This window comes from Bubalus kerabau, chromosome 11 (genome assembly GCF_029407905.1).
Source record: "Bubalus kerabau isolate K-KA32 ecotype Philippines breed swamp buffalo chromosome 11, PCC_UOA_SB_1v2, whole genome shotgun sequence".
Taxonomy (NCBI): Eukaryota; Metazoa; Chordata; class Mammalia; order Artiodactyla; family Bovidae; genus Bubalus; species Bubalus kerabau.
This window is the reverse complement of record NC_073634.1, coordinates 70,788,073-70,806,543: the sequence shown is the minus strand read 5'-3', so window position 1 is coordinate 70,806,543 and position 18,471 is coordinate 70,788,073. Positions and strand designations below refer to the sequence as shown.

Sequence of the window (18,471 nt, the reverse complement as noted above, 5' to 3'; positions counted from 1 at the left end):
AAACACATTTTTGTATCTTAGAAGTAAGACTGGGGATCTGCTGAATTCTGGCCTAGTCTGGTTAACAGGAAAGTCTAGGAAAGTAAAAACTGAGATAGCAACAGATTCTAGGACCCAACAGGTCTTTAAAAAAGCCAAGATCAGTAGGTGCAGAGAAAGATGGAGGTCAATGAATCTAATTCAAATTAGCTCTCCCATCTATTTCAAGACCTATTCCAAACTTCCTTGGGAAAAAATCTAGCCTTTTAAGGAAAGTGCAGAGAACACGCCTCCCGTGGGTTTGTTTCGAGGGACTGTCTTAGCAGGTGCTGCGTTCTGCCCTGGAGGTGGCTGCGCAGATTTGTGAACTGAGGTGACAACATCGACTCCCTCCGGAAGAAAAGATGCTGTCTCTACACAGGAAGTTTAACTGATAGTTTAACTATGATACTACTTGAAACACGATGAGCAAAAAAGAGGAGGAAGACAACAGGGAGAAAGAAAATAGGGAGGAGAAAAAAAGAGGAGGAGGAGGAAGAGGAAGCAGCAGAAACCTCTGTCAATTCAGTCACGGTTCAATTTAAAATTTAAATTTCACTTAAGAGAAACCAAGAACACCATCCCCCTAACCTAGCCACCCTCCCGTCGCCCCGCCCTGGAGCACCCTTTTCTACTCTCTTCAAATGCCTGCAGAAAAAATTCTAGGACTAATTTACAAGCCAAAAGGGCTGTCTGAGAAATAGGGAGCAGGTGGAGGTGAGAAAGAACTTATATTCAGGATTTGAAAAATCATGGATCTGGGGAGGGGGGATGGGAAAAGATTTGGCACTACTGTCCGCATCATCTATCTGGAAATCTAGGGATGGAGAAGGGTACCAAGAAGGGTCCAAATCTTCTGCCTTTGGCAGATGCAAACCACACTGTCCACCTCCATTCTGCGCACTCGGGCGTTATCAGGGTAAAAATAAGCATCAAAACGGGAATATTGAAGAGGAAAGATACAACAGTCAGTCTAGAGTTCTCGTGTGGGCGGGGGTTAAATGAAGGTCAGGCAAAACCACGGCATCAGAAAAGGTGGAAGAATTAAGGATCACCGTCAGACAAGCCCCGAAGTTTGGGGTCGAGCCAAGGGTTTGGGTCTCCTGGTAGCCCACGATTTGCTCCGCACATACGCTCTCTAAGTTTCTCAGTTTGAGTCTCGCCTGCAAATTTCCTGAAAAGGCACCGTCTTATTAAGGGTTTTCACAGTGCCTAGCTCAAAGCTGACCGCTGAGCCTGTTCTCAACATCTGTGAGCAAAAGCTGCTTTTGAAGTTGGGAGGAGGAAGGGCTCTGGTTTTATTTATGTTAGGGTTAGCTTTGAGGTGTGGCCAGGCACCAACGGCCAGCGAAAATTTCCCGATCGCCCTCGGTCTTCCACCTCAGTCCAGGTGACGTCGGTAAGCCCCGCAGGACCCGCTAGGGGCTAAGCGGCTAAGCGGCGTCCTTCAGGTGTCAGCCTCGATCCGTTTGGAAACCACAATCCCCAGAATCCCTTGTGCAGGGAGGTCAAGTCACAAATAAGATGGCTCCAGAAGGGTGGAACATGTAGCAGGGTGGAAACCCTAGTCCCTGGCAGTTTCTTTACCGGATGTGTTTAAATAACCGAATCCCACAAATGCACCACCCCGCTAACCACCTCCGTGGCGGAGAAGGCCACCGCAGCCGCCTCTCTCGCTCCTCCAGGGCATTCTGGGAGTTGTAGTCCAGCCGCTAGGCTGCAGCGAACTACCTTTCCCATGGTGCTCTACGGGTCGGGCAATATCAACGTTCTTTTCCAAAACTCTCTCCGCACGGAGACCCCGTTTCCCCACTCCCCTTCTCTCCGACAACGCGTTCTCATTCTTGGTGACAGAGTGGAGGCCGCCAGGGGCCTCACCCCTGGCCCTGCCGCTCGGGAAGGCACTTCCGGCGGCGGTTCACTTCCTGGTTGGGTGGATGGAGCCGGGCGGGAGCGCGCGCGGGGGAGGGGCGGCGGGTCAGTCTCCGCCGGGCGCTCCGGGGATCAGCTGGCGGGCGGGCGGGCGCCGAATGTGGCCCCGGCTCTCGCTGCAGCGCCGCCTCCTCTCCGCGTCGCAGGCTGGCCCGGCGGCCGTGACAATGTTGCGGGGCTGGTAGCTGGGCGCCGGCCGCCGAGCCATCTCAAGTGGGTGCCGCCGGGATGCTGCCTCGCGGGGCGGCAGGGAGACCGGGGAGGAGGGGAGGCATTGCCCGCTGGGTCAGCGCTACCCGAGGCGGCCCGAATTCCTCCTTTTTCAGAGCCCAGGGCACGGGAGTCCCGGGTTCTGGGGCCGGGGATGCGTTTTCAGCCCCGGGGTTTTTATCTCTAGGAAAATTCATGAAGCGTTTCCCCAGGATGGTGGCTTCTGCTCCCCCTAGGACTCAGCAGTTGAATTTTTAAGTGTGTTACTGATTCATCCTCTCTCTCTCCCTCTGTCATCGCAGGTTTAAACTTACACGAATCGCTCTCTTGAGGAGGAGGGGACCTCCGCGCGATTGACACGCATATTCCTATAGGCATCCTCCCTCAGCCCCCACCCCCACGGCCGGATTCGGGTGGCTCCTCTCCGAGCTGAAATCCGAGAAGAAATCTCCTTGGATCTCTTGTTTAAAAAAAAAAAAAAAAAATCCAGAAACCGTCGGTATTTTGCTTTCCTGCTTCCTTTTCGCATGATGAAGAAGTTTTTCGACTCCAGGCGAGAGCAGGGTGGCTCTGGCCTGGGCTCCGGCTCCAGCGGAGGAGGGGGCAGCACCTCGGGCCTGGGCAGCGGCTACATCGGAAGGGTCTTTGGCATTGGGCGACAGCAGGTCACTGTGGACGAGGTGCTGGCGGAAGGTATGGTGGGACTCTTTCGGTGCGCCGTAAATTAAAATCTTGTGCTGATGCAGCAAGACTCTGGTTTCCAGTTGTTGAATGTATGAATGGCTTTTGCCCAGTTGACCCATCCTTCTCCCTCCCTGTAAATCCTTGTCCTTGAGAAATTTGAAACGGGGATTTCAGAGTGACAGGGCTTTATGGGGTGGGGGGAGTTTGCCAGAAATTGTTTACCTCGGTGGCCTTTTATTAAAAAAATATATATATATATTGACGGGACAGTTCTTGCCTGCCTCATGGAATTGTGAGGATCAGAAGAGAAAAACGTATGTGTGAAAGTGCAAAGCTTCACATCAGATGTAGGGTGTGGGGCTTGTGATCCTCCTAAAACTTGAAATACTGATGTGAGGGCTGCAGGGTGGGGTTGGAGAACCTTTAAGAGGGGTTTCTCCTCCCACCCAACTTTCCCTCTCCCTTGAGCAGGGCTTAGAAGGAAGAGAGGGTTTTCCGGGAGTCAGAATGTGTTTTTCCAAGAGCCAAGGCTCTTGGTGGGTTTGACTAGGTTTGTTTCCTGACCTAACTGTAATCAGGTCCCCAGGATACAGTTCGGATAACAGAAATTACATGGAATGAATGTGGTTATTTTGAAATCAGTCCAGTGGGCCCCTCTTCTTCCTATTTTTGTCCTTTGATTTTGGGGGGTGTGTGTGTTTTGCCAAAAGAATTACTTGAGAGTGGCATCTGATTTTTGCTTTTTCTCTGTTGGAGAGGATGTTATATAGATCTACTATGTAAATTCCCTACATGTGTGTTCCTCTGTATCTACAGACATGTAGGTATATATCTTTATCCCCCAGGCTTTCTGGAAATTATTGCATGTCTCTTTTGGTAACCTTAACCTTGACCTTCATAATTATGCCAGACTCATACTTTTCACAGCCCATTGCCTGCCGAGTGTGCTTTTATTTTTAATAAAAGCAGCAATTTCCTTGGCATGAAGCTATTCAAACTAATTGGATGGGGCCAACCTGCTGTAGGTTGTTTTATCGGCTGACAAGGGATGGGGGAAGGGGAGGCCTGTATTACTGCAGCATGGTGGGGGAACAGTTCAGTTGCTGGGGAAGGAGCCTTTTTGCAAGCTAAGGTTGGAGCAAAGGTCCTGACCCGGGCCTGGGAACTGCCTGTCACGGTGAGTGTTGCTGCTGGTGGGCTTGGAGGAGGAAGAAGCTGTGTCAGGCTCTCAGCTTGTATCAGCATGGGATTCAGCTGGGCCCAGTTTTCTGGGGTTATGGCTGAAGTCTTTACTTTAAAAACAGTGTCTTAAAAAAAACATCTGGCAGTGGATGGCCTTATGAAATTGACGCGCTTTTCCATTCTCAGTGCTGCTCTAGCTGGACTTGATCCGGGGTCTGAGTCACTATCCCTTTGGATCCTTCCTTGTAGACTTTGGTGCAGGATGGGATATGCTTCTGTGCCCGCTGCCAGCTCTGCACCCTTGAGTCTGATCTGTCTCATCCCTGTGCCAGAGCCCTGGCCCGCAGTGGGATGGAGAAATGGAGAAGAAGTGTGTCTGTGAGAGAGAAATTGGGAGGTATGAGGGGGCACCAAGCTCCTTCCTTCCCTGTCAACAGCCTCTGCTGACCTTATAGCCCAGAAACATTTTGTTCAGCTAGGATGTTGTCTCGTGGTGCCACTTCTCAGAGTCTGAGTTGATGGGGAAGAGAAAAGGCAAATTTTCCATCTCTGCTGCCCTTTTCTTCCCCAGAATTCATCCCTGAGAACTGTACATCATGCCCTTTTATTTTTAAATGGAACCGAGAGCTTGCAGCTCTGTGTTCATTCATTCATTCAACAAACAGTGGTAGAGTGTCCGCGATATACCAGGCACTGTGCTAGGTTCTGGGGAATATAATTTAAAACTAGATGCTAGGATTTACATACTACTTTGAGAGATGGAAAACAGCCAGTTAAAATCAAGCGATATGAGCCATCATGGAAATTAACTTAGGGTGCAGTTTTAGAGTGCCAAGAATTGCTTGCTGCAGGAAGTGACTGACTGAAGGATGAGGTGGAATTATCCAGGTTCAGTGTCGGCACAGACACTCAGAGTAGCAAGAGGGAGGGCCGTGGAAAACTTGGTTTGGCAGTGTTGCCCTCTTTATGTTCTTTGACTCTAATTGAATTTGAATTTGTGGCTCTTAGAAATAAATTGGGCTTCCCAGGTGGCACTAGTGGTAAAGAACCTGCCGGTCATTGCAGGAGATGAAAGAGACATGAGATTGATCCCTGGGTCAGGAAGATTGCCTGGAGGAGGGCATGCCACCCCCTCCATTATTCTTGCCTGGAGAATTGGTGCTAAGCATTGGTGGGTCAGTGGTAGAATTCTTGCCTGCCATGTAGGAGGCCCTGGTTTGATGCCCAGCCAATGCAAGAGCACTACTATTTGGGCTTCCCAGGTGGGGCTAGTGGTAAAGAACCCTCCTGCCATTGCAGGAGGCATAAAGAGACAAAAGTTTGATCCCTGGGTCAGGAAGATACCCTGGAGGAGAAAATGGAAACCAACCCCAGTATTCTTGCTTGGAGAGTTCCATGGACAGAGGAGCCTGGCAGGCTACAGTTCATGGGGTCACAAAGAGTCAGACACGACTGAGTGACACACACACACACGTATATAGCTATGGAGGAGCCAGTATACAAAGTACCTGTGAAGTACCCACCAAGTACAAAGGTACTATTAGGGTCTGAGAAGGAGGATATAGGGAGGTTTAAAGTGTAATGCCTGCCTTTAAGGAGCTGTCAGTGAATTTAGGAAAACAAGACAAAGGCAGACTTGCACTCCTACAGTGAGGTGTTTACCAGCGCCGTCTGTAGAATCAGGCAGTGAAAGTGAAAGTCACTTAGTTGTGTCCAGCTCTTTGCGAGCCCATGGACTATACAGTCCGTGGAATTCTCCAGGCCAGAATACTGGAGTGGGTAGCCTTGCCCTTCTCCAGGAGATCTTCCCAATCCAGGGATTGAAACTAGGTCTCCTGCAGTGCAGGCGGATTCTTTATCAGCTGAACCACAAGGGAAGCCCGGCAATACTAGAGTGGGTAGCCTGTCCCTTCTCCAGTGGATCTTCCCGACCGAGGAATCGAACCACGGTCTCCTGCATTGCAGGTAGATTCTTTACCAACTGAGCTATCAGGGAAGCCCCCAAGGAATCAGGCAGCTGCTGCTGCAGCTGCTAAGTTGCTTCAGTCACGTCCGACTCTGTGCGACCCCATAGACGGCAGCCCAACAGGCTCCCCCGTCCTGGGATTCTCCAGTCGAGAACGCTGGAGTGGGTTGCCATTTCCTTCTCCAATGCATGAAAGTGAAAACTGAAAGTAAAGTCGCTCAGTCGTGTCTGACTCTTTGCAACCCCGTGGACTGCAGCCTACCAGGCTCCTCCATCCATGGGATTTTCCAGGCAAGAGTACTGGAGTGGGGTGCCATCACCTTCTCCAAGGAATCAGGCAGATCCAGGTTCAAATTCTGGATCTGTTCTCGATCAGCTGTGAAACCTTGGGTAAGACATTTCCAGACTCTCTTCGATCTCTCGGACAGTGGTAGTCAAAGTGTGGCACCTGGGTCAGGAGCATCAGCATCATGTGCAGGAGCTTGTTAGAAATGCAAATTCGGGCCTCACCCCAGAGGCTGTGGCTGTGGGGTTTTAACAAGTTCCTGGAGAGATTCTGCTGCAAGCTGAAGTTGCAGAGCCACCACCCTAGGGAGCAGTCTTGAAGATTAAATGAGGCGACATATGTAAATTACTCAACATTTTTCAGATGTTCAATATTTGGGAGCTATTATTTTTCAGCCATATAGGCAGATAGTTAAGGAGGAGTAGAGGCAATGTGAAGGCTAGCTTGACTGCAGCTACTCCCCTCCACCACCCCACTGCCTGCCCCCCCCCCGCCCCCCCCCACCAGTGTGTGTGGGCAGAGCCAAATGTTCTTTGCAGAGGCCTCATGGCTCCTTAAGGGATCAAGAGATGTTTGGGGTAGCCATGCTCCTTTGAGGCTCCAGGTGCTGACCTAGCCACCCATCCTAGCCAGGGGTGTCTCAGGCCGACGAGAGTCATACATCAGGTGCCCAGGGCAGTGGCCGGGTAGTTCAGGGAGGGGTGATGTGGTGGACTTGAAGCACAGACCCTGTTACCACCTATTCCCGCTGACCATCCCTCTTTCTCTCATGTGGGTTTGGTCTGTCCTTTATCGGGGGGAGTCACAGGAACCCCAAGGACAAGCTGCTGGAGCAGAAGATCAGTGGCTTCAGCCCTGCTCACCCTGTCTCACTAACTAGTCCTAGGGGGGTTTTCTGGGGAAGTGAAGGCTCTCCATCACCAGTTCAGAGGATCTGGCTTTGTCTTGGCTGGCTCAGGGCTGGATATTGTTTTTCTAGCTTCCTCAGGGAAGATACCATGATGAGATACTAAAACATGTCTGAGGTAACGGGCATGGGATGTCAAGGGAAGATCTGGTTTAAGCTTCCAGAACAAGCTCAATGGGAAAAGTGGAGCAATGCCCCAAGGAGGTCTGAGAAGTTATGCTTTTATCACACCTCCTTGGCTAAATGAGGCTTTACATCTAAGCTCCAGACACAGGTAAACGTTGACTACCTGCTGTGTCCAAAACAACATTCCAGAACTGCGTGGGTTTATATAAGGTGGACCAGGGGGCCCTCAGGACAGTATTTTGACCTCCACTAAAAGAATTCAGGTCTAGGGTTAATGAGAACTACCCAGTTAAGTCTCTGTGGCAGTAAACATTGACAGTTTCTCCTACTTACAGTGCAAAGTAGTGACATTTAAAAAATACATTTGAAACCAGCTAAACCAACAAATGTGTGTGTATCTATATATGTGTATGTCAGAAATATGTATTAGTAGTATCAGAATGATGCAGGCATGTGTTCATTTAGGGAATGTCAGTGCCTTCTCTGTATCAGGCGCTGTATTAGATTCCAAAGCTAGAGGATGAATGGAACTTGGGCCTGGCTCTTAAGGAGCTCATTGTTGTTGTTCAGTCAGTAAGTCATGTCTTACTCTTTGTGACCCCATGGACTGCAGCAGGCGAGGTGTCCCTGTCCTCTGTTTTCCTGAGTTTGCTTAAATTCATGTCCATTGAGTTGGTAATGCCATCCAACCATATCATCCTCTCTTGTCCCCTTCTTCTGCCATCAGTCTTTCCCAGCGTCAGGGTCTTTTCCAGTGAGTCAGCTCTTCGCATCAGGTGGTCAAAGTATTGGAGCTTCAGCTCCAGTTCTTCCAGTGATTATTCAGGGTTGATTTCCTTTAGGATTGACAGGTTTGCTATAAACCAATGAATAATCGTAAGATAAGTGTCCAGCACTTAGCATGGTCCTGGATATAGAGTAGATGGTAAAAAGACGTTATGAGATGATAAAGGAGAAAGGCCCTGGGGTGGAGGGTTTCCAGATGAAGTGTCATTTAAACAGGAATGTAAATTACCCAGAGGTTCCCAATGATGGTTACCCAAGCCTTTCCAAGCAGAAAGAATAGCATGTGCGAAAGTGTGGGGTGGGGAGACAGTGTGGTGAGTTCTGGGAATACCAGCTAGTCTGGTGGTGTCATTTTGGTTGGTACAAGTTTCCCTTCCAGAATCAAGGAAAGAAGGACACAATGAGGTAGAAGGAAATTCTTTTCCATTTCTCCATTTCTGCGCTGGCTGCTCGCTTTCCCCAGTGGCCCTGGGCCGTCCGAGTAACTGTTGCCTAGCTGTCCAGTAGGCAGTGCTTCCTTCTATGCCTCAGCCCTTTGCCAGTAGTGGGGTGAGGAGGTGGCTGGTGTCTGAGGAAGAGAGGTCCTGAAGCTTCAAATAGATGCAAGAAGCTTGAAGCTGAAGCAGGTAGGGGAGTGAGATGACCAGTGTTACAGGAAGGAATGGACAGGGGAGAAAAGGATCATGTTTGACCAGAGCAGAAGGTGTGTTGGAGAGAAAAGAAAAGGAAATCAGGTCACAGAGAGCTTCAGTAGCAGGCTGGGAGGTGGCTAGAAGCCTGTGAGGTCTTCTCTTGACGCAATCACCAATTTGACCCCTCCCACTTCAGATGTCTTTGCCTGCTGGGAAGTCTGGTCTTTTAGTGGCAACTGCAGATTTTCAGGGGGTGGTTTGTGAATGGTGTCTTCTTCCTGGCTTCAGGCATGATGACGGTTATAGCTTTGCTAAATATAGCCAAATCTAGAATTCAGAAATGAAATCCAGAATAAGCCATTGCATGCTCAAAGCCTTTCCTTTGGTCTTTCTAACAAAGTCAGGCTCACTTAATGAGAGGTTGTGAAGAGAGAGAATCAGTTTCCCGTGGGTTCTGAGTAGGAGGGTCTGGGAGGAGGCTATACTTATACCTCAGAAGCTAAAACTGCGGGTAGAGTATACAAGAAAAGCTCAGTAAATACTAATAAAGTACACATGAAAACACACTCCTGCATCAGAGCAGTCATTTTAACTTGCCGTCTTTGAAAGTTGACACTTCAGAAAGGGGACTGACTGTGCACCTTCATCTTGTCCTCTTCAAAGGACGGATGCTTAAGAAATCTCTGTGACATCTGCATCTGCAGGGCCAAACAGTGATAATCATAGGAATGGAATTGTCTATTGAAGTAGCATCCAGCACTTGAAGTAGCAAAGCGTAGCCTTGAGCCTCCTTTTCTGGAGCCATCTTCTGGTGTGTTCGGTGTGGTGGTGGGAGCCCTGCGGGGCGATTGGGAGACCTGGGTTTGTTGGTTCAGTAATCGTCCCTGAGCACCCACTCTGTGCTGGATATCATGCAGTGATTAAATAAGACACGGTTCTACCTTGAGGAACTCACACTCACAGAACTTCAGACACACGAACAAATAGCTCTAAATGCTAAGATAAAGGGTGAACAGGGCCAGGGGGACAGACATGGGGGACCATTGATTTTTGGGTGAAAAGAAGTCAGGGAAAGCTAACGAAGGGTGATACTTGAAATGTGTCTTCAAAAATAAGAACTTATTGCTAGATGGAGAGGGTCAACAGAACATTCTAGGCAGAAAGAATAACACGGCCAAAGATACAAAAGCAGGAAAAATGCACTGCTCACTGTGAGCTGGGTGTTTTGAGGCAACAGTGGTCCAGGACTGTGCGGTCCAGGACTAGTGGTTCAGGACTGTGTGGGCCAATAAAGTAGCCGCTAGCCACATGTGGCTATTAAAATTTAAATTATCTGAAATAAAATAAAAATTTAATTCATCAGACCACTTTTCACTTGCTTAGTAGCTGCATGTGGCTACTGCCTACAGTTTTGAACAGCACAGATGCAGAAAATGTCATCATCTCAAAGTTGTAGTGGGCAGTGTTGGTTTAGAAAAATAGTCTCATAAACTTTTTTAATAGAATAGCACTGTCGGTTTACAAACAGTCTGTCCCTTCATTTATGTCTGTCTGTCTATTTATGTCATGTCCTGCTATTGTTGGCTGGACTCTGAAGGCACAGTATATACTTAAAATGAGGTGCATCACTTATGATAGTGGATGCAGATCCATACCTGAAATCACCTCAGTCAGGTTGGGTGCATCTTGTCATATTTTATTAGACTGTGGTTGTTTCTGCATTGTCGTGTGACTAATGAAGAGGACGCCCGGAGCATTCTCTTGTTGCTTATGTATGCTTGTGTTGTCTTTTATTGAAGGTTTCTCTCAGGAATCTTTTTAATCCCCTTGTTTGTTTTATGAGGGCTAATCCATTTAAAACAAATGTAATCAGTAAAGGCACTTAACTAAGCGTATGGACGGTGCATCTCAGCCTCTGCTGCGGGGCTTCCTTCTTCCCCCAGGATCCTGTCGTATCTCTCTGAGGTGTGTGAATGCCATTTGGACTCAATGGGAGTGCTAGAGATGGATTTTGTATTAAATATTAGTAAAGATGAGGTCTTTTTTTTTTATCTTGTTTTTTAAGATGACAGTTACTATAAATATTCTCATATTTTCTTTCTAAACCCAGTGGATTGTTGTACCTCTGAAGACCACTGGTCTAGAGTAGTGGAGCAAGGGTGATTACACACACCGCCCACCCCCCCCCCAACCCCGTCCCTGCGACAATTAGCAATGTCGGGAGATATTTTTGCTTGTCACATGTGTGGGTGCATGTTCAGTCGCTTCGGTCATGTCTGACTCTTTGCAACCCTATGAACTGTAGCCCGCCAGGCTCCTCTGTCCATGGGGATTCTCTAGGCAAGAATACTGGAGTGCGTTGCCATGCCCTCCTCCAGGGAATCTTCCCGACCTGGGGATCGAACCCGTATCTCCTGCGGCTCCTGCATTGCAGGTGGATTCTTTATGCTGAGCCACGGGGGAAGCCCCCTTTGATTGTCACAGGACGGGGTAATTCTGGCATCTAGTGAGTATGGGCCAGGGGTACTGCTAAACATCCCACCATGCACTTGATCCCCTACCCTCAACAGAGAATTATCCAACCCCAGAAGTCAGCAGTGTCAAGGTCTTCAGCATGATATGCTGCTCAGTGTCGGGAAAGAGAGGAGTCAGCATGGCTTAGAAGGGTCTAGTTTGCTGTGTGACTCAGGCATGTCACTTAATTTTTAAATTCATTTTCTCAGAATCAGCAAGCCAGCAATCTTTCTTAACTTACTATGGTTAAAAGTCTCTATGTAATTTTCTGTGTAAAACAACTACTTCCAGAATAAACCAACAAACACACCAGCAGAGGTAGAATGGCAGGTCTGTGTGGGTCCTGGCTGAGGGGATTGTAACAATGCTGTCTACTGACTATTTGTGAATTATGAGCTCAAAAAAATTCTCCCCAAATTCCCATATCTGAGCAACCCCAAAATGGGGTTGAAGCACTTTCTGACTTGAATTACTCAAAACAAGGTTCCATTGGGAAGGGATAATAAAGGTCAGAATGTTATGAGAGAAGATATTGATAATCCTTTGTACGAGCAAGAATTTTCATCAAGAGTCTAATACTTGCAGCTAATGATCTTGGGTTCAAGTTCCTCCACTTACACTAATTATCCATCTGGCTTTGAGGTAGTCGTTTAACCATCGTGAGCCTCTGCTTCCTCGTTTGTAGTAAATGTCCTTCTCTGTAGGGTTGCTGTGATCATGAAATGAGAGGCTGTGGGTGTAACACAGAGTGCATGAGACACAGCTAGCCCTGCCAGCCAGGAGGAGCAAGGTTTACTAAGCGTATTTTCTCCCAGCTCTGTTAGAAATGCTGTGGCAAAGAAGTAATGGAAGCCTCAGATCCTGCCCTCCCAGTTGACGTGACCAACACACCGGAAACAAGTGCACCCCACAAGACAATAGCTATTGAAACACTGGAGTGTGTGGTGTAGTCTCTAAATTCTGGGTGGTTGAGGGAAAGGGAGCAGTGAGGACTGAAGTGGTTAGACGAGGTTTTCTGGAGTGGCATTGTTCTCGAGTCTTTTCTCTGGGACTCCGTCTTCAAGGAACCTTGTTTTAGGGAACACATCTAGTTCTGCACCTTTGTACATTATATTCTTAGTAAAGTTGAAGTAAGTATTGCAACATTTTTAGTCTCTTTTGAGGAACAAAGTTTTTTACATAGATAAATCATATGTTCCGTGTGTACACCCAAAGCAAAACTTTTTTATTCTATGTGATTTTGAATCACTCAGGAATAATGGGTATTAGCACCTTGAGGCCATACTGCCTTCAAGATTTTGTGCCTACTTTCTCCCTCTGTTGCAGGAAGGGGGACCCCTTCCAGGACCTGAAAGGGGGCTCTTGTCTAACACTTGGAAATGAATTGTCCAGTGAGACACACATGCTGACAAAGCAAGAGACTCTATTGGAAAGGGATGCCTGGATGGAGAGCAAGAGGGCAAGGGAACCCAGGAGAACTGCTGTGTCATGTGGCTCGTAGTCTCGGGTTTGATGCTGATGGGGTTAGTTTCCGGGTTGTCTTTGGCCAATCTCTCTGACTCAGGGTCCTTCCTGGTGGCGCACCCATTGCCCAGCCAAGATGGATGCCAGTGAAAAGGATTCTGGGAGGTGGTAGGACACATGGCCTCTCCTTTTGACCTTTCCTGAACTCTTCCTGTTGGTTGTGGCTTACTAGTTCAGTGTTCCCTACCAGGACCTCCTGTCGTAAAATAATTCATGCAGATGGTTACTATGGTGCCTGGGTAAGGTGGGCGGTTTCAGTCAGTGTGTTTCCCCTAATACCTCCTTATTAGCTTTATGGCATTAGTCTGTTATGTACTTTAAGCAGGCTCAGTTCTTCTGTTGAGTTATGGACAATTGTTAGGAAAGAGGAATCCTTCTGCCTGAGACTTCAGCCTTGACAGAGGGCGAGTCCCCAAGTTGGAACAAAGTTAAAAGAGTAAAAACTTGGAGTTTCATTTGAGATGTGCTGTGAGTGAATCAGCTTGATCTGGCCATTTTTCTCCTTGGGCTCTGAGTTAACTTTGGCAGCCAATGGAAGGCCATGCCAGTTGAAGCTGTGTCATTTATGATTTCTGAAGAGCCAAGAGATTGTTAGATGAAAGAGTTCATGGCATCCCTATATTATTGTAATAAAAGGCCAAGCATAGCATTGATGTTGGATTATCATTTGTAATTATAATGATCTTAAATAATGATGCCTTTCATCTGGGGCTTGAGTCCTGGAGAAAGCAGTATAATGCCATGTAATTGTTTGGCGCCTGTTTTTAAGGACGCTTATAGCTATTGTACTGGGACCTTTAGAGTGAGAGAAAGATTATTGTCCTTCTGGAACTGAGCATGAATTTGAGAACAAAATGGAGACTTTATTACCCTTCAGGGACAGGAAGAAAGAAGAGGGGCCTCCCAGCTTTACAGAGGTGGCAAGTCTCCTGCTAATATCCTTGACTCATTTTCCCTGGTCAGTGAATCTTCTTGGTTCAGGAAGTGCTGATTATCTTACAGGTTTGTTAGACTTGTTTGATTTCCCCTGGGGGTAGCCTCCTAGCCTTGTTTCACAGACCTTTGTCCTCTACTGTTTTTTAGAATCCCTGGAATCTTGGTGGTGGGGGAGTGGACGGTGTTGGAAGAAATAATTCTTTCTGACCTTTTGGCTATTTTTTACCAGAAGGTGTAGCTAAGTAAAGATTGAGGAAAACCTGATATTCAGTTCTGTCTTTGCTCCTTGACTGCCTAGATCAAGGGGAGCACAATGGTGTTCTCCTTAGAGGACTTTAAAGAGTTAGTTTAAAAGCATGGGTACTGGAGGTGGGCATTCCTTGGCTTGAATCCTGGCCCCATCCCTGTGATGGTGGGGAATTTATTAAGATCCTGGCTTGTCAGTTACAAAATGCAGATAACACCCTGGGTGGTTGTAAGAATGGGTGAAATTCTGTAGAGCACTTAACATAGTGCCTAGCATGTAGTCAGTCTGCAAACGGTAACTCTTAGTATTTAGGTGCATGAATTTTGTTTTTATCAAGCAATATTTGGTTTGCTGTGTAAAACCTGGTGGAGCTAGAGTCTTGGTGATAAATGAATAGATAATATTTATAGGTAGATATCTGTATCTTCTGTATCTATATATCTAAAATTTTCACAGTATCTACAAAACCCCAGGATGAATGAGAGGAGAAATTCAGATTTTATTTTATTTTTTCCCCACTTAAAAGCCACGTGTGTTCAGCTAACTCCCCCAGCCTGTCAGGTTGCTGTTAGTATCCTGGGTCTCTCTGCCAGAGGAATGCCTGCCCCCCAGGCGCACGTCCACCTTCACATCTTTGTGCTCTAACACAGGTCTCCTGTTTCATTCAGGCCTGTGCTCCCACTGATCTCCCATGAACTATGGATTTAGCTGTTTCCAATGCTTTACTGATGGTGTCCCCTGCATCTGAGATCCCCTTCCCAGCCCACCCACCTACCTTAATCCACCGATCTTTTGTCCTGCCTCACCTCAGTACTCACCGCAGCTGTCAGATGGACATTCCTTCTTTCTGTCCTCCAATGCCTGTCAGTCTTGCTGTCTCTGTTGACTCTTTGGGCCTGTAATCTCACACTTTTATTTTGCTGTTTATTCAGTTATATCTACTTTCTAGTGTAAGATAGATAGTTCTTAGGAGACAGGATATAAACCTTAGATTTATTTTGTATGCATTAAGAACTCTTAAATTTGAACAGTGCAAGGGTGGGTATTGGAGAATGAATTAATTGAATGAATAATACAATAAATCAACTTAAATTCACTGGGCAGGCACTAGAACTAGATTTGAGAGGTATAGACCTCCTTTATCCCTCTTTTAATAAAAAAAATAGTTCTGTGTTTGGAACCTCATTACAATCATAAGAAATCTTCTGGTTTTTCAGGGAAGTTGAAAAACAACAAAATACAAAGCAAGATAGGACATCTTCCAGAAAATCATGTAAATCTCTCTTTGTTGATTAGATTCTATTATGGGTACCTAATACTGTCAGTCTCAAAAGTAGAGCTGTGAGGTATAAATATCTTAACTTTATAAAGGAACTCTAAAACTAAGGTTAGGTCAAGTATCAAAAACTCAGATATTACTGGAATTTATCTTTAAGCAAGGCATGCATTCATTTTCTAGCTTGTGTAGTTGTAGAAGTGAAATGAAGTGAAAATCGCTCAGTTGTGTCCGACTCTTTGTGACTCCATGAACATACAGTCCATGAAATTCTCCAGGCCAGAATACTGAAGTGGGTAGCCATTCCGTTCTCCAGGGGAATCTTCCCAACCCAGGGATTGAACCCAGGTCTCCCGCATTGCAGGTGGATTCTTTATCAGCTGAGCCACAAGGGAAGCCCTGTGTAGTTGTTGGCCTGCAATAAATTAGACAGTGACTCTCAACGTGTGTGCAGGGTAGTGAGCATAGGGCCAAGGGGCAGATAGGAAGGGAATGTATAATTTGGAAATGCCCAGTCCAGCCAGGAAAGAAGGGAACCTCAGTGAGAGTGGGGAGTGGTGGTTATACCCTCTGAAGAGTCAAATTGTAGACTCAAGGGGTTGAGGTGGGGAGAGGACATGCGATTTTTATATCTGTCAAAGAGGATATGGCCTTTGAAAGTTTCATAAATATGGCACAAGCAGTTCAGTTGTAAATTGAGTCTGGAGAGGTGGTGCCTAAAACTGATCCCTGTGTGTAACTTTTGGAACATAGACAGGCACTCATTTCTCCCCTGTTCTTGCTACTTTAAGAGAGGAGCATTGAAAAGAGGGATCAGAGTGCATCTTGCCTGGTGGTTTGCCCATGACTTTGTTGAAAGGTCGACTCTGAACAGAATTCACTTGAAAAAAGTTACCTTTAGATAATATAGGCTTGCCCAAAAGATGAAGCATTTCTTTTTCTTTTAAAAGCATAGTATTAGAATATGAATATGTTATATTAATAAGATGAAATGGGTTTTATTTAAGCTATCTGCTCACCTAGCAATTTTGGAGGGATTTTAAGGTGATAGGATGAACAGTGTCCAAGTCTGTGTATTCAAGTTGTGGCTCTGGGCTTAGGTCATAGGATATGAATGAACAACTGTATGAGGTAAGGGAAATAGATTATCCAGCCTGTTTCTTAGTGATCTTGGACCCATAACCTCCCTTCTCTCAGCCAGTCTTTTCTTACATAAATAAGGAGATCATTGGGTAATCTCAGAGATCTCTTCAAGCTCAGACATGATTTTTGAGTTCCTAGTTTCAGTTGAGACTGTTTGGGAGGGTAGGTGGGGTGGTGGGATGGATTTGGTTGAAGTATTAGACTTATACAGAAGGGACTAGGACGACATTCCTCAGATGGGTTGTTAACCTTGGCCTATGTATGAGCTGTACCAGGACGTGTCATTATTAGTGGAGGTGAAAGGTTCCATTCCTATTCTGTTCCTATGCTTTCCTCCATATCTTTCCCTTACAATAAAAACCTCAGTGTTAAGAATTCCACCTTGGAGTGAGGGGAAGCTAAGATGGCTGTTGGGCTTCTGACTCAAATGACTAGGTAGAGAATGGTGTCAATGAAAAGAATGGAGAAGTGTGTGAGGGAAAGAGAGTGACTTGAGTCTTGGACTGTTCAGCATGAATCAGTGGTGGTGAGGTTAAGGTTCAGGACCCTGGTGGGTAGGACAGGCTTGGCTTTAGAGAAAAGTTTGGTGGGAGTTGTCTTTTAACCACATGATACTAATGAAGCTGACATGCACACCAGGAGCCAGTGTGGAAGAAGAGAGAAGGGGGCTATGGGTGGATTCCTAGGGAGCATCAGTGTTGGGCAGGTGGAAAAAGCGGAGCACACCTGGGATTCAGTTCAGACTCCTCTCTCTGACCCCCAAAACCCCTCCAAGAACTCGTATCTCCCTTCACCTTAGCCAGTGTGGTTTTTAGTCATAGCAGTGATTCCTCATTTTTACTTATTTTAAGCATTTAACCTTGTTTTTTCTTTAGTGTCTTAGGTGGCTGGTCCCTTTGCTTGGAATATTTTTCCTGATCTTTCCATGGCTGACTTCTTGTCATTCAGATCTCATTTAAATCTCACCTCAGGCCTTTCTTGACCATCCATTATAAGGAACCCATCATGTTTTAATTTGCCAGGTAGCACATGTCAGCTGATTTTTCTTGCTCATTGTTTATCTCCTCCCCACTAGAATTTCACCTCCATGAAAGCAGAGCCCTTGACTGACCTGTTTGCTGCTCTGTCCCCAGTGCCTGGCTAGGGCCTGGTACATCTAAAAGCTCGGATGAAAACCAGCTGAATGAATGAGTGAGCACATGGAGGAGGCAGAAGGAATGGCTGAGGATACGGATGGAGAACTGGGAGAGAGTGAGTGAGGGAAATGAATACTAAGTAGATTTAAAAGAAGGAGGGTGTGGATACATCAGGGTGTAAGAAAGCAGAAAGGTCACCCAGGATGAGGATGGAAGAGCATCTCTTGGATTTGGAAATACGGGGATCATTCGTGAGCTTTGTTAAGAACATTCTAAGTGGAGTGATGGAGTGGAATCTAGGTGGGAGTGAAATGAATGAATGGGAAGTGAGGGGGATGCTGAGTCAGGGAGGAATTTATTATTATTAAGTGGTGGAAGAGTCTTGAGTACATTAAGCAGAAAAGAAGTGGCCACTAGGGAGGAAGTTGGAAATGTAGTACGGGACGATTACTGTTGAAATAGGGCTGAGGAGGTGATGGCAGGTCATGGATGGAATCATGGACTTTTATGGAACAGACGACCTTGAAGAGGAGAAAGAGCACTTTATTCACTGATCTGGAAGGAAGAGGAGTAAGAATGGGGGTGCAGGAGAAGGAATTGGTGAGGTTTGGCAAGTTGAGGGAGTTCTTGCCTCATGGCTTCTGTTTTCTCTTGGATGCTGTGGGGTGGGAGTTGAGTTGGGGGTTCAAGAGAGGAAAGAAGGATATGGAGGAGTTTCCTAGGTTTATGGAGAGAAGGACTGAGAATAAGTAGAAGAATGGCCTGGTCATATGGAGAGCCCATTTGAGATGACTCAAAATAAGAACACGTGTTGTCCTGACCCCTGAGTGTTTTATCAGTTCTGAAAAATGGCACGATTTTGAATTGGGCTTTTCCTGAAATACATTATGTATTTCCTGTCTTCTAAATTATATGCCACTGGACTTCCCTGGTGGTACAGTGAGTAAGAATCTGCCTGCTGGTGCA

At 46.5% G+C, this 18,471-nt stretch overlaps 1 protein-coding gene across 4 annotated transcripts in view; it reads left to right on the top strand.

Moving 5' to 3' along the window:
• AAK1 (AP2 associated kinase 1) overlaps window positions 1-18,471 on the top strand; it is a 173,129-nt gene continuing 154,658 nt past the window's right edge. For 3 of the 4 annotated variants that reach the window (XM_055540539.1, XM_055540541.1, XM_055540540.1), the window contains exons 1-2: window positions 2,002-2,163; window positions 2,463-2,853. In XM_055540539.1, the coding sequence (XP_055396514.1) occupies window positions 2,688-2,853 (166 nt within the window). In that variant the 5' untranslated portion in view covers window positions 2,002-2,163; window positions 2,463-2,687. The other variant, XM_055540537.1, reaches the window with a different exon arrangement.